Source organism: Dromiciops gliroides, chromosome 3 (assembly GCF_019393635.1).
Source record: "Dromiciops gliroides isolate mDroGli1 chromosome 3, mDroGli1.pri, whole genome shotgun sequence".
NCBI lineage: Eukaryota > Metazoa > Chordata > Mammalia > Microbiotheria > Microbiotheriidae > Dromiciops > Dromiciops gliroides.
This window is the reverse complement of record NC_057863.1, coordinates 470,712,979-470,725,279: the sequence shown is the minus strand read 5'-3', so window position 1 is coordinate 470,725,279 and position 12,301 is coordinate 470,712,979. Positions and strand designations below refer to the sequence as shown.

At 36.3% G+C, this 12,301-nt stretch overlaps 1 protein-coding gene across 1 annotated transcript in view; it reads right to left on the bottom strand.

Annotated features, from left to right (window-relative positions):
* Window positions 1-228: 228 nt before the first annotated feature.
* Window positions 229-12,301, bottom strand: part of SOHLH2 (spermatogenesis and oogenesis specific basic helix-loop-helix 2) — a 62,608-nt gene continuing 50,535 nt past the window's right edge. Inside the window, exons 10-12 of the mRNA XM_043997030.1 lie at window positions 7,718-7,723; window positions 2,206-2,468; window positions 229-249 (exon numbers count right to left, since the gene is read on the bottom strand). Of these exons, the coding sequence (XP_043852965.1) occupies window positions 229-249; window positions 2,206-2,468; window positions 7,718-7,723 (290 nt within the window). The remainder of the gene's footprint in view (window positions 250-2,205; window positions 2,469-7,717; window positions 7,724-12,301) is intronic.

Sequence of the window (12,301 nt, the reverse complement as noted above, 5' to 3'; positions counted from 1 at the left end):
GAGGATGAGCATGAAAAAGATGCAGCAAGCACACCTCTGTGACTGCCTTCTGATATGTGAAGCACTAGGGTCTTTCCAAGAATAATACAATCCAAATCCCTTAGAATCTAGTTCTTAGGTGTTGATTTCAGGAATGCTGTTTGGGCTGTTCTTCATGAATTGTCAAAACATGGCTGTTACTAAACTACTCCAGGCGTACTGAAGAGCATGGAGTTCAAGAAGGCTCCCTTAACATGCCCAAGATTGATGCTGCAGAGATGAAAAACAAAATAATTTAATCCTTGTTATTCCCAGTTGTCTATCTCTCTCTCACACACACACACACACACACACACACACACACACAATCCCTGAGATTCACAGAAAACAAATTATATATCATTTTAAAATGTATTATTTAGTGACATTAGAGATAAACACTAAAATACAGTTCAGAAGAAAAAATTATTTTGATGCATTCTTAGAAAAATGATTGCCTATGATAACAAAGAATTTACAATGCATCAATGAAAGGAGAAATAATAGATGGTTCCCATTGTGAAAACACTAAGGTTTATGAAGTGTTTTTTTCCCCCACAACTATATTTAACTACATTTTTACAACTTATTTTTTAAACTACATTTCATAAGTTGATTCAGTACCACTCTCTTCCCATTTTACAAATGGAGAACTGAAGATCAGAAAGGCAAAAATATTTTCCCAAGGTTACAGATTTGGGAAACAATAGAAATATTATTTGTGCCAGGTCCTCTGACTCTAGTTCCAGTAATTTTTCTTCTGTAATATACTCTCTTCCAGACTTATATTTAATTATTAGCAACTCTTTGCATTCTTAACACCATTTAGCAACCAACATTATTGATCCAATATTTTATTGCCTATTTTTCAAGGATTTTACAATTGTTTTCAAAAGATTTTTCTCTTATTCTCTTGTGAAAAAAACCAGCATTTTTTTTCAATTTTACATGCATTTAAATTAAGCATTATCTTGGTTAAATTAGAGTGATGGGACTTCTTTATTTATATAGAATAGCCAGGTTTGGGTCTACCTCAAACACTAGAGCAGCTATCCTGGGAAATGTTCTCCTTTTACTCAGATAACTGTTTAGTAATTTGATGATTGTGTAGTCTTTTCAGCCCCTAAAGGATTAGAAATCATTGTAATATAATGGAAAGGACATTGGAGTAAAGAGTCAGAAGACCTAAATTTGTGTCCCAGTCCTGCCAGTTTTAATTGTAGAAATAAGAGTGAGTTAATTAACCTCTCTGAGCCTCAGTTTTCTACTTTGATGAGACTGGAACAAATTATCTGTAAGGTCCCTTTTTTAGCTCTAGAATTTGACTGGTCCTGTTTAGGGATTGGAAACCCAAAGTTAGAATGTGGAAGAAGTGCTACTGGTAGTCAAAATGAAGAGGAGAATTGGGCAACAAATCTTTCAATGAAAGAGAAATGTCACATCATTGTGTAGGTGTAGTGATAAAGCAGGGGTCCTCCAGAGAGAATACAGATGTGACTGAGGGAAAAATTTATTCTATATTGGGCCTCTTCCCATTTAATCACAAAGACCAAACAGCAAGTTCAAGCCCATATGGCACAGCCATATTTAGAGTCACTACTCCTGAATTTTAAAAAATCTATCACTTAGTTAATTATTTCCATGTTGCCTATTTATTTTAATACGAAGACCATGTCCCTTGATTTTATATCATTTGACAGATTTTGGACTAGAAGGGACATCAGGAGTCATCTAGACCAATCCCCTCATTTTATAGAACTGAGTCTGAGTGATTAATTAGTTAGTTTAGCTTAAGTAAATTTAGAAGGCAGCCCCATCCATTGTTCCACAATGGAACTATTGAGATAATTGAAAATATAAAGCAAAGTCATGATGTTGTGTAAAAAGCACTGAACTTATAATAAAAAAACATTTGGTTTTGAGTTCTGGCTCTGACACTAGCCATGTGACAAAAAGCCAGCCTCAACTTTTATGAACTTGTGTCCTCAAAGTTACTTCAAGATTTCTATCACTTAACTGCTTTAAGTCAGGTTCTACATCATACAGTTTAATCAAGGAAAGCACATTATGAGATATAATGTGCTATACGTGTAATCTTTTATTATGTGATATCTACTGGCAAGCTAGAAAGAGCAAAATCTGGTTTATTTCTCTAATTAATAATGAAGTCACAACCAAAAGACTTACCAGGTATTTATGATGTTGTGGACGGGTCTGACCCAAAGCAGAGCTGTAGTAGTGAGAAGGAAATCTTGAGACTTTTGGCAAAACAGATGAAAAATTAATTGAAAAGCTCTGATTTGCTATGGCGGCATCTTCATGAGAAGGGACAAGTTTGGCATAGTAGCTGACGGACTGATCAGTATGTAAAGAATTAAGAGAAAGCATTTCAGTGGGAATAATCTTATATATATCACCAGAAGCATTCTGTGATGTGGAGCTAGAATGACCTTTAAGAGAAAAGAAAAGAAAACAAGATGTTAATGTAAACAACTAAAATTCTGACCTTTTATATTCAAAAATGGTTATGGTTCATTTTCCTTATATTACGCCTCACACTTGTCCCATTGGTACATTCAAATACTGGTACTATTCAAAAGGAATATACATTATTATAGAATCAAAGTAGGAAGGGAACAAATTTCTCTGCCTCTGTGGAAATCTTATGAACCTTAGGAGGGAAGCCTGAATTTGAACAAGGATTAAAGGAAGAAAAAAGTAATGCTGTGGTAGAGGGGGTATACTACAAACATCCAAATCAGCAGTGGGAAGTGGATGATAAGCTCCTGACACAATTCATAGAACTGCCATGGAGCTAGGATATAGTTGTGATGGGAGACTTCAACTCTCTGGAATCTTACAAATTCTTGAACTTGGCTTGCTGATGAGTTCATATTTCAGAAATGAGAGGAAGTCATTCTATTATTGATATTGTAGATTTTATTCTGATTGGTTAAATGGTGCTAGAGAATGAAGGAAGGGCAAATGATCAAAACCTCAGGAAGCAATGACTATATACAATACTCACCTTTATGGCAAATAAGTGAAATGCTGGGCATCATCTGAAGTTGTACCTTTGACTTTAGAAGAGAAGATTTTTTTGTTCAAATTCCAATGACATAGCTGATAGGGTAAAAGCTACCTTAGAGGAACGATGGAGGGTTCTTAATAATGAAATTATGGCAATGCCATTAAAATTTATTTTGATGATGGAAAAAAGTGGTGTTTAAAGATTTAAAGGGATGGATGTTGACCTGAAAGGAAGTTTTTAGTGGGATAGCACAAAGCTCTGTTACGTTCAGCATTTTTAATCAATGATTTTTCCAAAGCAATAAATGGTATAGAAGGGGAGACAGCATGGCGTAGTAGCTCTAGAGTCAGAATACCTGGATTGAAGACCTACATCGGACACTTATTACGTGTTTGGCCTCGGCCAAATCACTTAACCTCTGTAGGCTATGGCCTCCCCATTTATAAAAGAGGGGGTGGCACTAGATGGTCTCTATGTCCCGCAATCTATGATCCAACTGCCAACTCTGCTGAAACTGGGGCAGCTTACACTGTATAAGAGAGTCAGAATACAAAAAGATCTGAAGACTGGAGCTGTCCAGCTTGCTTTAACAAAAACTAATAGGTGAAAATTATAAGGAAGCAGGACAAGCTTCCAATTAGTGTGATACTAGAATGGAATGGGCTGCATCAACGGAATGGTGAATTTTCTCTAACTGTGGGTATTCAGAGACTAGAAGACTTTTATTTACAGTAACCAAGCAAGCAAGCATTTATGAAGCATTTACTATGTGCTAACTGAAGAAAAAAAGAATCAAAAGATCCCTCAAAGTTCTTCAAGGAGCTTACATTCCAATGGGCCAGACAACACATAAAAACATCAGCAAAAAAATACAAAGTATTAAAATGGAAATCTCTATGTGGAAGGTGGTGCTTGAGTTGAACTTTGAAGAAAACAAGGGATTTTGAGTAGTGGAAGTGAGGAAGACGTGAATTCCAGACATAAGAAATAGTCTGTGCAAAAATATAGTAATAGAAGATGGAGTGTCATGAGGAACAGCAAGAGGTCCAGATTGGCTGGCCTATAAAATATTAGAAGTGAAGTATAGGGGGCAGCTAGGTGGCGTAGTAGGTAAAGGAACAGCCTTGGATTCAGGAGGACCTGAGTTCAAACCCAGCCTCGGACACTCGACACCTACTAGCTGTGTGACCCTGGGAAAGTCACTTAACCCTCGTTGCCCCCACAAAACAAAAAAAGAAAAAAAAAGAAAAAGAAGTGAAGTATAAGCTATATAAGAAGGTTAGAAATACAGGTTTCAGAGAGCTAGTGAAGGGCTTCAAGAGTCAAAGAGTTTCTATTCAATCTTAGTGAGTTGGGACTGCTTCATTTTTTGTATTTATGCCCCTGGTGCCTTAGCATAGCACCTAACCTATAGCAGGTGGACAATAAATGTTTGTTGATTCAAACTAAAGGGAAAAGGAAGTCACTTAAGATTATTGGCCAGGAGAATGAAATGTTCATACATAAGCTATAGGAAAATAATTTTGACAGTTATTATGGAGGTTGAATTGTAGTGGGGAAAGATTTGAAGTAGCAAGACCAATTAGGTCATTGCAATAGCCTAAATAAGAGGTGTTAATGGCCAGAACTAGGATGGTGGCCAGGTTAGTAGAGAAAAAGAAACAGAAGTGAGAAAAGACGTGGTGGCAGAAGTGCCAACATTCAGTAATTGACTGGATTTGTGATGATCAAACGTTAAGGATAACACCATGGTTACAGTCCTTGGTGACTAGAAGAATGATAACATCCTCTGCAGAAATAGGGAAGTTCAGAAAAGGGTGAGTTCTGTTTTGGACATGTTCCATTTGAGTTGTATATGAAATATTCAATTAGAAATATCTAATAGGAAGGTAGAAACACATAACAGCAGGTCTGGCAAGATATCAGGGCTAGATACATGGAGTTGAGAATTATTTACAGAAAGATCATAATTAAACCCATACAAGCTAATGAAATCACTAAGAGTACATATAGAAAAGAGGACACAGGGCAAAGCCTTCACAATTAGGAGGTATATGAATGATGAACCAGAAAAGGAGATTAAGAAGAAAGAATCAGACAGGAGGAGAAAAAAACAAACACTGTTTATGAAAATCCAGAGAAGAGAGTATATACAGGATGAGAGGTAGTAAATGCATCCAATGCTACAGAATGGTTGGGAAAGATGAGAAGAGAAAAGGTCATCAGGTGTGCAATTAATAGATCATTAGGAACCCTGGCAGAGAGCAGTTTCATAGAGTATCAAAGTCTGAAGGGCCCACAGAGATTATCTAAGCCCAACTTTTAATTTTATAACTGATCAAACTGAAGCTTCAAGAGGAAAAGTGACCTGGCTGGAGTTTTACCTTATGTCACAGGATTAAGATTTTAGAGATCATCTTGTCTGATGCCCTAATTTTTTCAGATAAAGAAAAAGAGGCCAAGCAATGAATCACACAGTAGTTAGTAGTAAAATCAAATTTAAAACCCAAGTCTTTTGACTTCAAATTTAATCCTCTTTTCATTATCATTCTTTCAGGGATACAACACGTGGGCTTCATATTTGTGGCACTGGTTTGACTAGAACGCCTTGAGGTTCTATCAAACTATGATTCTAAGAACCATTAAGGAACCCCACTTACTAGCTATGGGATCTAAGTGAAAGCACTAGACCTCTTGGAATCCCATTTTCAAATCTGTAAAATGAGGGTAATGATACTTGCCCTGACTTTTGTAGGACTTCTATAAAGATCCAGTGTCAATGAATATGTTAAGCATTTATAATTGTGAAAAAGCAGCTCCAAACCTTCATAATCTGAGTTATTTATTTACATCAATGTGTACTCTGAAAGTTAAACTTGGGATGACATTCATAGGAAAAATGAAGAAAAGGGACTGATCCTCTGCATCTTTGGACCTTTTTACCTTCTCAAAACTAAAGGATAATGAAAGCTGGGGATAATCTAGGATCTCCCAGGTCACCTACTCAAACGTGTACCTGAATAGTAATTCCCTCTACAAGATCCCTGACAAGTGATCACATAGTCTCTGATTAAAAATTTCCAGTGATGAGTAAGTCATCACCTGTTAAAACAGACCATGCCAATTACAAGCAGGTCAGATTGGAAGTTTTTCTTCACATCAAACCTCAATCTGCCTTTTTGCAAATGCCAACCAGTGCCTCTAATTCTGCTCCCTACGTTCATGGAGGGCAAGTTTCATTATTCCCTATTACAACCCTGTACATAGTTCAAGACAGTTCTAATTTCTCCCTGAAGCCTTCTCTACACTAAACCCCGTTCCTTCAACTTGTTCTTCTTTCACACAGTTTTCACTTCTCACAACATCCTAGTTACCTTCCTCTAAATGAGTGTTGGTTTGATAATGGCTTTCATAAAATGTGACATCCAAAACTCCCCATGTCACCTTACCAGGGCAAAGTTTGGCTGGATAACCTCCTCTTTTACATTGGAAACTATTCTTATTAGTGCAGCCTAAGATGGAATTTACCCTTTCAGCTACCATTTAATACTACTGATTCATATTGCATTTGTATCAAATCCTCCAGATATTTTTTCCTTATTGATGGTTGTCTATCTAGCACATATAGTCCATCCTATACTTTCAGAGATGACTCTCTGAACCCAAATGTAGGACTTCATCCTTATCCTAATCAAATGTCATTTGATTAAATTTGACTTGTTTTAGACTGTCAAAATCTTTTTTGTATCATTATTTCATCTGAGTCACTGATAAAAATGTCAAACACTAAACCAAGGTCAGATTCTTTGGGACATTCTATAAGAGTTCTCCCTCTGGGGGCAGCTAGGTGGCACAGTGGATAAAGCACTGGCCCTGGATTCAGGAGGACCTGAGTTCAAATCTAGTCACAGACACTTGAAATTTACTAGCTGTATGACTCTGGGCAAGTCACCTAACCCTCATTGTCCTGCAAAAAAAAAAAAAAAAAGAGTTCTCCCTCCATTGTCAAGTTGACACTTTCACTACTCCTAGGCTCAGTCTTTGAACACCAATTTTAAAACCACATGCATTGCTCTATCTTTTCCAAAAGGGGAGAAATTTTGTGAAATATTTTGCTGAAATATCTGTATAATAAATCTATGGAATTCTCAGTCAAAAGGGAAATTCATTTAGTCAACCTGACATATTTTTTTAATAAAGTCATATGGTATCTTACTGATTGTAACCTATACATCTTTCTAAATAATCACAAACCATTGCCTTAATGACAGGTTCTATAATTTTTGCCAGGAATCAAAGTTAAGCACATTGATCTCTAATTTAACTCCCTCCCTTGAGGAAGTCTCCATTTTGAAAACAGGGACAATATTTGTTCTTTCCTACTCTTGTGATCTCTTTATCTCTTCATGCTTTTTGAAAGATTACTAACAGAACTTCAGCAATCATACCCAGTGAAACACCCCCATATAATTTGTCTGTAAGTGGGGACTTGAACTCAAAAACAGTAGTTAGGTGGTCTCTCATCATCTTATTTATTTTGGACTTAAATGTCTTGTTACCCATTTTTTCTGCTATCCTTCATGTCCAAGGATAATTCTTTTTGGCAGAGAAAAGAAAATCAAAATAAGAATTTGGTAGTTCTGTTCTTTCATTGTCATCCATTATCACCATCCCCTCTACATCAAGAAACAATTCTATTCCTTCTTTTATCCTCCTCTTGGTCTGCTTATAGCTAAAACTTTTTGTTATTATTGTCCTTGGCATTTATCACCAGCTTTGAAAGAGTTTGAGTATAGACCTAGTGATATTTTTATTTATATTTAAGAAAATGATACATTTTGTTTTGACAGTGAATACTTCCAATACCCAAATAACCCCCCTTTAAAAGTATATTCCTCTATCCCCCCCCAATTATTATTACCAAAAAGATTGTCCTTTAACTTTGATAGTGAAGATATTATTGGTCATTGCCTTTGACCAGGATTGGTTTTCTCTTCATGTTGACTTTATTTACCTAGTTGAAGTTATTGTGTGTATCATTCTTTTGGCTTGGTTCTCTTCATTCATCATCACATCAAACAAATCTTTCCACTTTTCTTTAAATTCTTTATATTTGTCATTCCTTGCATTGAAGTAATATTACATCCATATATCCTACTTTGATCATCCATTCCCCAATAGTAAGGTACATATTTTGCCTCTTTTTAAAAAAAGAAATAATGTTGCTATGAATACTCATGGGTGTTTTTCTTGCTCATGATATAGTGCCAATAGTGGTATCTCTAGGGACTCTAAGTTTATGAAAAATTTAGGAATATATCTTACACAATTGCAAATTGCTTTGCAGAACATTTAAGCCAACTCACAATTTCACCTGCAGTTAATGAGTATACTATCTTCCCACAGCCCTTCCAACAATGAGTTTTCCCGTATTTTAATATCTTCATTAGCTTATGGTGTTCAGTAATAATTCAGCATGGTTTAAATTTCCATTTTCTCTAATTATTAGTGATTTTAAACAATTTTAAAGGAGTAATTAGATTTCTTCTTTTGAAAAATTTGTTCATATCCTCTGACCACTTGTCTACTAGTATGGAACTGAATCTCTATTCATGACTTTTGGGGGGGGGCAATGAGGGTTAAGTGACTTGCCCAGGGTCACACAGCTAGTAAGTGTCAAGTGTCTGAGGCCGGATTTGAACTCGGGTCCTCCTGAATCCAGGGCCAGTGCTTTATCCACTGTGCCACCTAGCTACCCCCTCCATTCATGACTTTTAAAAATGATTTCCTTATGTATCTACATCATTCTTTTTAAAAAGTACTTTTTTCCCCTTCCACATTGAAGCAATATAGTTAGAATTTTATTCTTGGGAGATTCCCATCCCCCCTGTTGGACCATTTTCTGCTACTGAATTTTACACCATGATATAATACCTATTCTTTAATTGAACTCTGAAGGTTACTTAACCTAAGGTGCATGTTAGACTATGCCTATATTTCCTTTCCTTTTCTATCACAAGTTCTAAGATGAAATGGTTACTTGCCTACTAGGTTTTCATAATTTCTGCTTTAGCTACCAGTTCCTCCTCCTTGGTTAGAACTAGGTCTTGAATGGCAGCTTTTCTCATTGCTTCTACTACTTTATAAAGCTTTTCCTTGTTCTAGACCTCTAATTTCATCAATACAGGGTACTTTTGGTATTTTTCCCAACTTTCTACCTTCCCTCACCTATGTATCCAATCACTTGCCAAATGTTGTCATTGCCACCTTCTTTTATATCCAACCTTGTTTTTTAATTCATATGGTCACCATCCTAATTTGGATCCTCGTTATTTCTTGTATGGTCCTTCTCTTCCTGTCTCCAGTCTGTACCACTCCAATCCATCTTCAACACAGCTGGCAAAGTGATTTTCCCCAAACACAATTCTAAACCCATCATTCCGCTACTGAATAAAATCCAGAGGCTACATATTATATCTAGGGATAATAATAAACCCCTGTTTGACATTTAAAGCCCTTCACAACTTAGCCCCAACCTACATTCCCAGCTTTATTATATTTCATCCTTTTGTGAAGTCTGTTGTCCAAACTCTCCTTATTGCTTCTCATACATAACACTTTATTTCCATTCTCCATGCCCTTGCAATGTCTTTCCTCCACCTTTCATGTACTTGACATGCACTTCCACCTCTTGAAATCCTTAATTTTCTTTGACTCGATTCACTTTCTTCTACATGGAGGCTTTCCTAGTTTCCTACCTACTAGTGTCCTCCCACTCTCCAAATTAAAATCACCTTATATTTCTTTTTTGTGTGTATATATACATACACACATATACACTTAATATTGTGTCCTCCTGTACTATATAAGCTCCTTGAAGACAGAGGCTCACTTTTTTTTTTATTCCCAGAGCTTGATACATATTAAGTTCTTGATAATTGCTTATGTTTTGATGGAAAGTTTTTTCTACCAATACCAGTCAGCAATTCATTTGTAATTTAACTCTTATAGAATTGCCTGGATCCCTGGAAAAGTAAATGACTTGCCCATCATGAAGCTAGTACTTGTCAATGAGCCCACGTCTTCCTGACTCTAAGAACAGTCAATCCTCGACTATGCCAGACTCTCTCCCTTTAAATAAATCAGTATCATTAAGGCAAATGAAGAATTCATCAGTGTCTCTACTTTTGGTAGAGAGTTCCAGCAACTGAAATCCCAAACAATAAACCATTACACCTACATATCATGTTTATGATTTGTTTCATGAATTTCTCATCTATTTCTTCCTTTTGTTCAACTAGTTTATAGTATATTCCTGCAACAATACTTCTGCCTCTGGGTTTTACTATATTGTACTCATGTCTGAATATTCTCACCTATCCTCTTATTATATGCTATTCAACTGTCCCCTCATCTTTTTTTGGGGGGGGGGTAAGGCAATTGGGGTTAAGTGACTTGCCTAGGGTCACACAGCTAGTGTTAAGTGTCTGAGGCTGGATCTGAACTCGGGTCCTCTTGGCTCCAGGGCCGGGGCTCTATCCACTGTGCCACCTAGCTGTCCCCCCCTCATCTTTTAAAAGCCTATTCTCAGAATAGTAGGTGGGGGTCCCATGGGTCTATTGAACCCATCCACAAAAGGTATCTGCACAATAACACACTTAACAAGTGATTCTATTCCTTTTGAACAAGGGACATCCTTTCCTAGTCATACATTTAGTCATAAGTCCCAAATGAAGTCATCCACCTTCTTGCATTAGAATCTCTAGGTCTCTTTTTTCATTACTTATAATTTATGTATTTGTTTACACATATCTGAGACAAGTTTAATATTTCTGTTGTGCTTGTTAGTCACTCTTATGGCAAAATGCCTTTTTGCCTTCTTAAGGGTTTATTCACTAGGGACTGTTGAGTGAGACTTGATTTATTTATACTGGGCCACATGCCTTTTCTAGTCACATGTTGCTAGCTTGCCCAAAATCCTTTGCTTGGCAATAAGAAGATTCCTATCAATGTCCCAGTAAAAACAGAAGTTGCCATTGCTATTACTTTGCAAAGAACACAGTTACCATACATTTTGCAAATCCTTTCTACCATTTCTATTATCTTTGGGTGAAAACCTCACATACACTGAATAAGTGATCCTGAAGGAAATTTATTTAACCATGAGCTGAGAAGGGACAATTCTGCATCAGTAGTAAACAAATTAGTATATTTTTTTAAAAATAGAAACTCAAGAGTTCTAGAAGTCTAAAAATAATCTATTTTAAGTCTAAAAATAATCTATTTCAACTTCCAATTGAAGTATAAATCTCCATTTATATAACAATACAACCAATAGACATCTAACTCCCTTTCAAGGTTTGTTGTGACAGAGATCTCATTACTTCTGGGAGTAATTATTTCCCCTTTTAGGCAACTATATTGAGCTCAAAATTGCCTCAATGTAGTTTCCCACTCTTTGATCCCTGGCCTGCAGTCTAGCGCTAAGAAGAATAAATGTAATCTTTCTTCCATGACAGCTCTTCCAAAATTAAAAGACTGCTACCATTCTCTCCCTATTTCCTCTTCTCCAAGTGAAAACATCATTAGCTTCTTTAACTGCCACTGCTTGACATAGTTTTGAGGTTCCTCCGCATCTTGGCTGTTCTCTTCTAAATATTCTTCACTTAATGTTCTGCTATGTCATTGTTTGACATAGTTTTGAATCTCCTCTCCATTGTGATTGTTCTGTTCCAAATATGCTACAGTTTTAAAACTTCCTTAAAATGTGGCACCAAAAACTAAGTATGGCAATCTAAATATGTTTTTGATCAGGGTAGAATATAGTGTGCAAATAATCTTCTTTACATTGGAAATATACTTCTATTAATGAAGCCTAAATTCATATTCAATTAGTTCTAAGTCTCCCAACTGTACCATCATCCTACTAATATGTCTCCATCTTGACTAGAAGGATATTATGAGTCACTTTTATAAATGACTTGCTGAAATCTATATTTATCTGTGGCAATTCCTTAAGTCTACCAATACAGGAAATAAGGAAGGAAGGAAAAGAAGGAAAAGAAGGAAAGGAAGAAAAGGAAGGAAGGCAGGAAGGCAGGCAGGAAGGCAGGAAGGAAGGAAGGAAAGGAAGGAAGGAAAGGAAGGAAAGGAAGGAAGGAGGTCTGCATGACATGGCTTTTTGTTGATGAATCTATTATGGTAACACTAGTGATCTATGACCTCTATGGTAACTAGTAAATGAAAATGCAC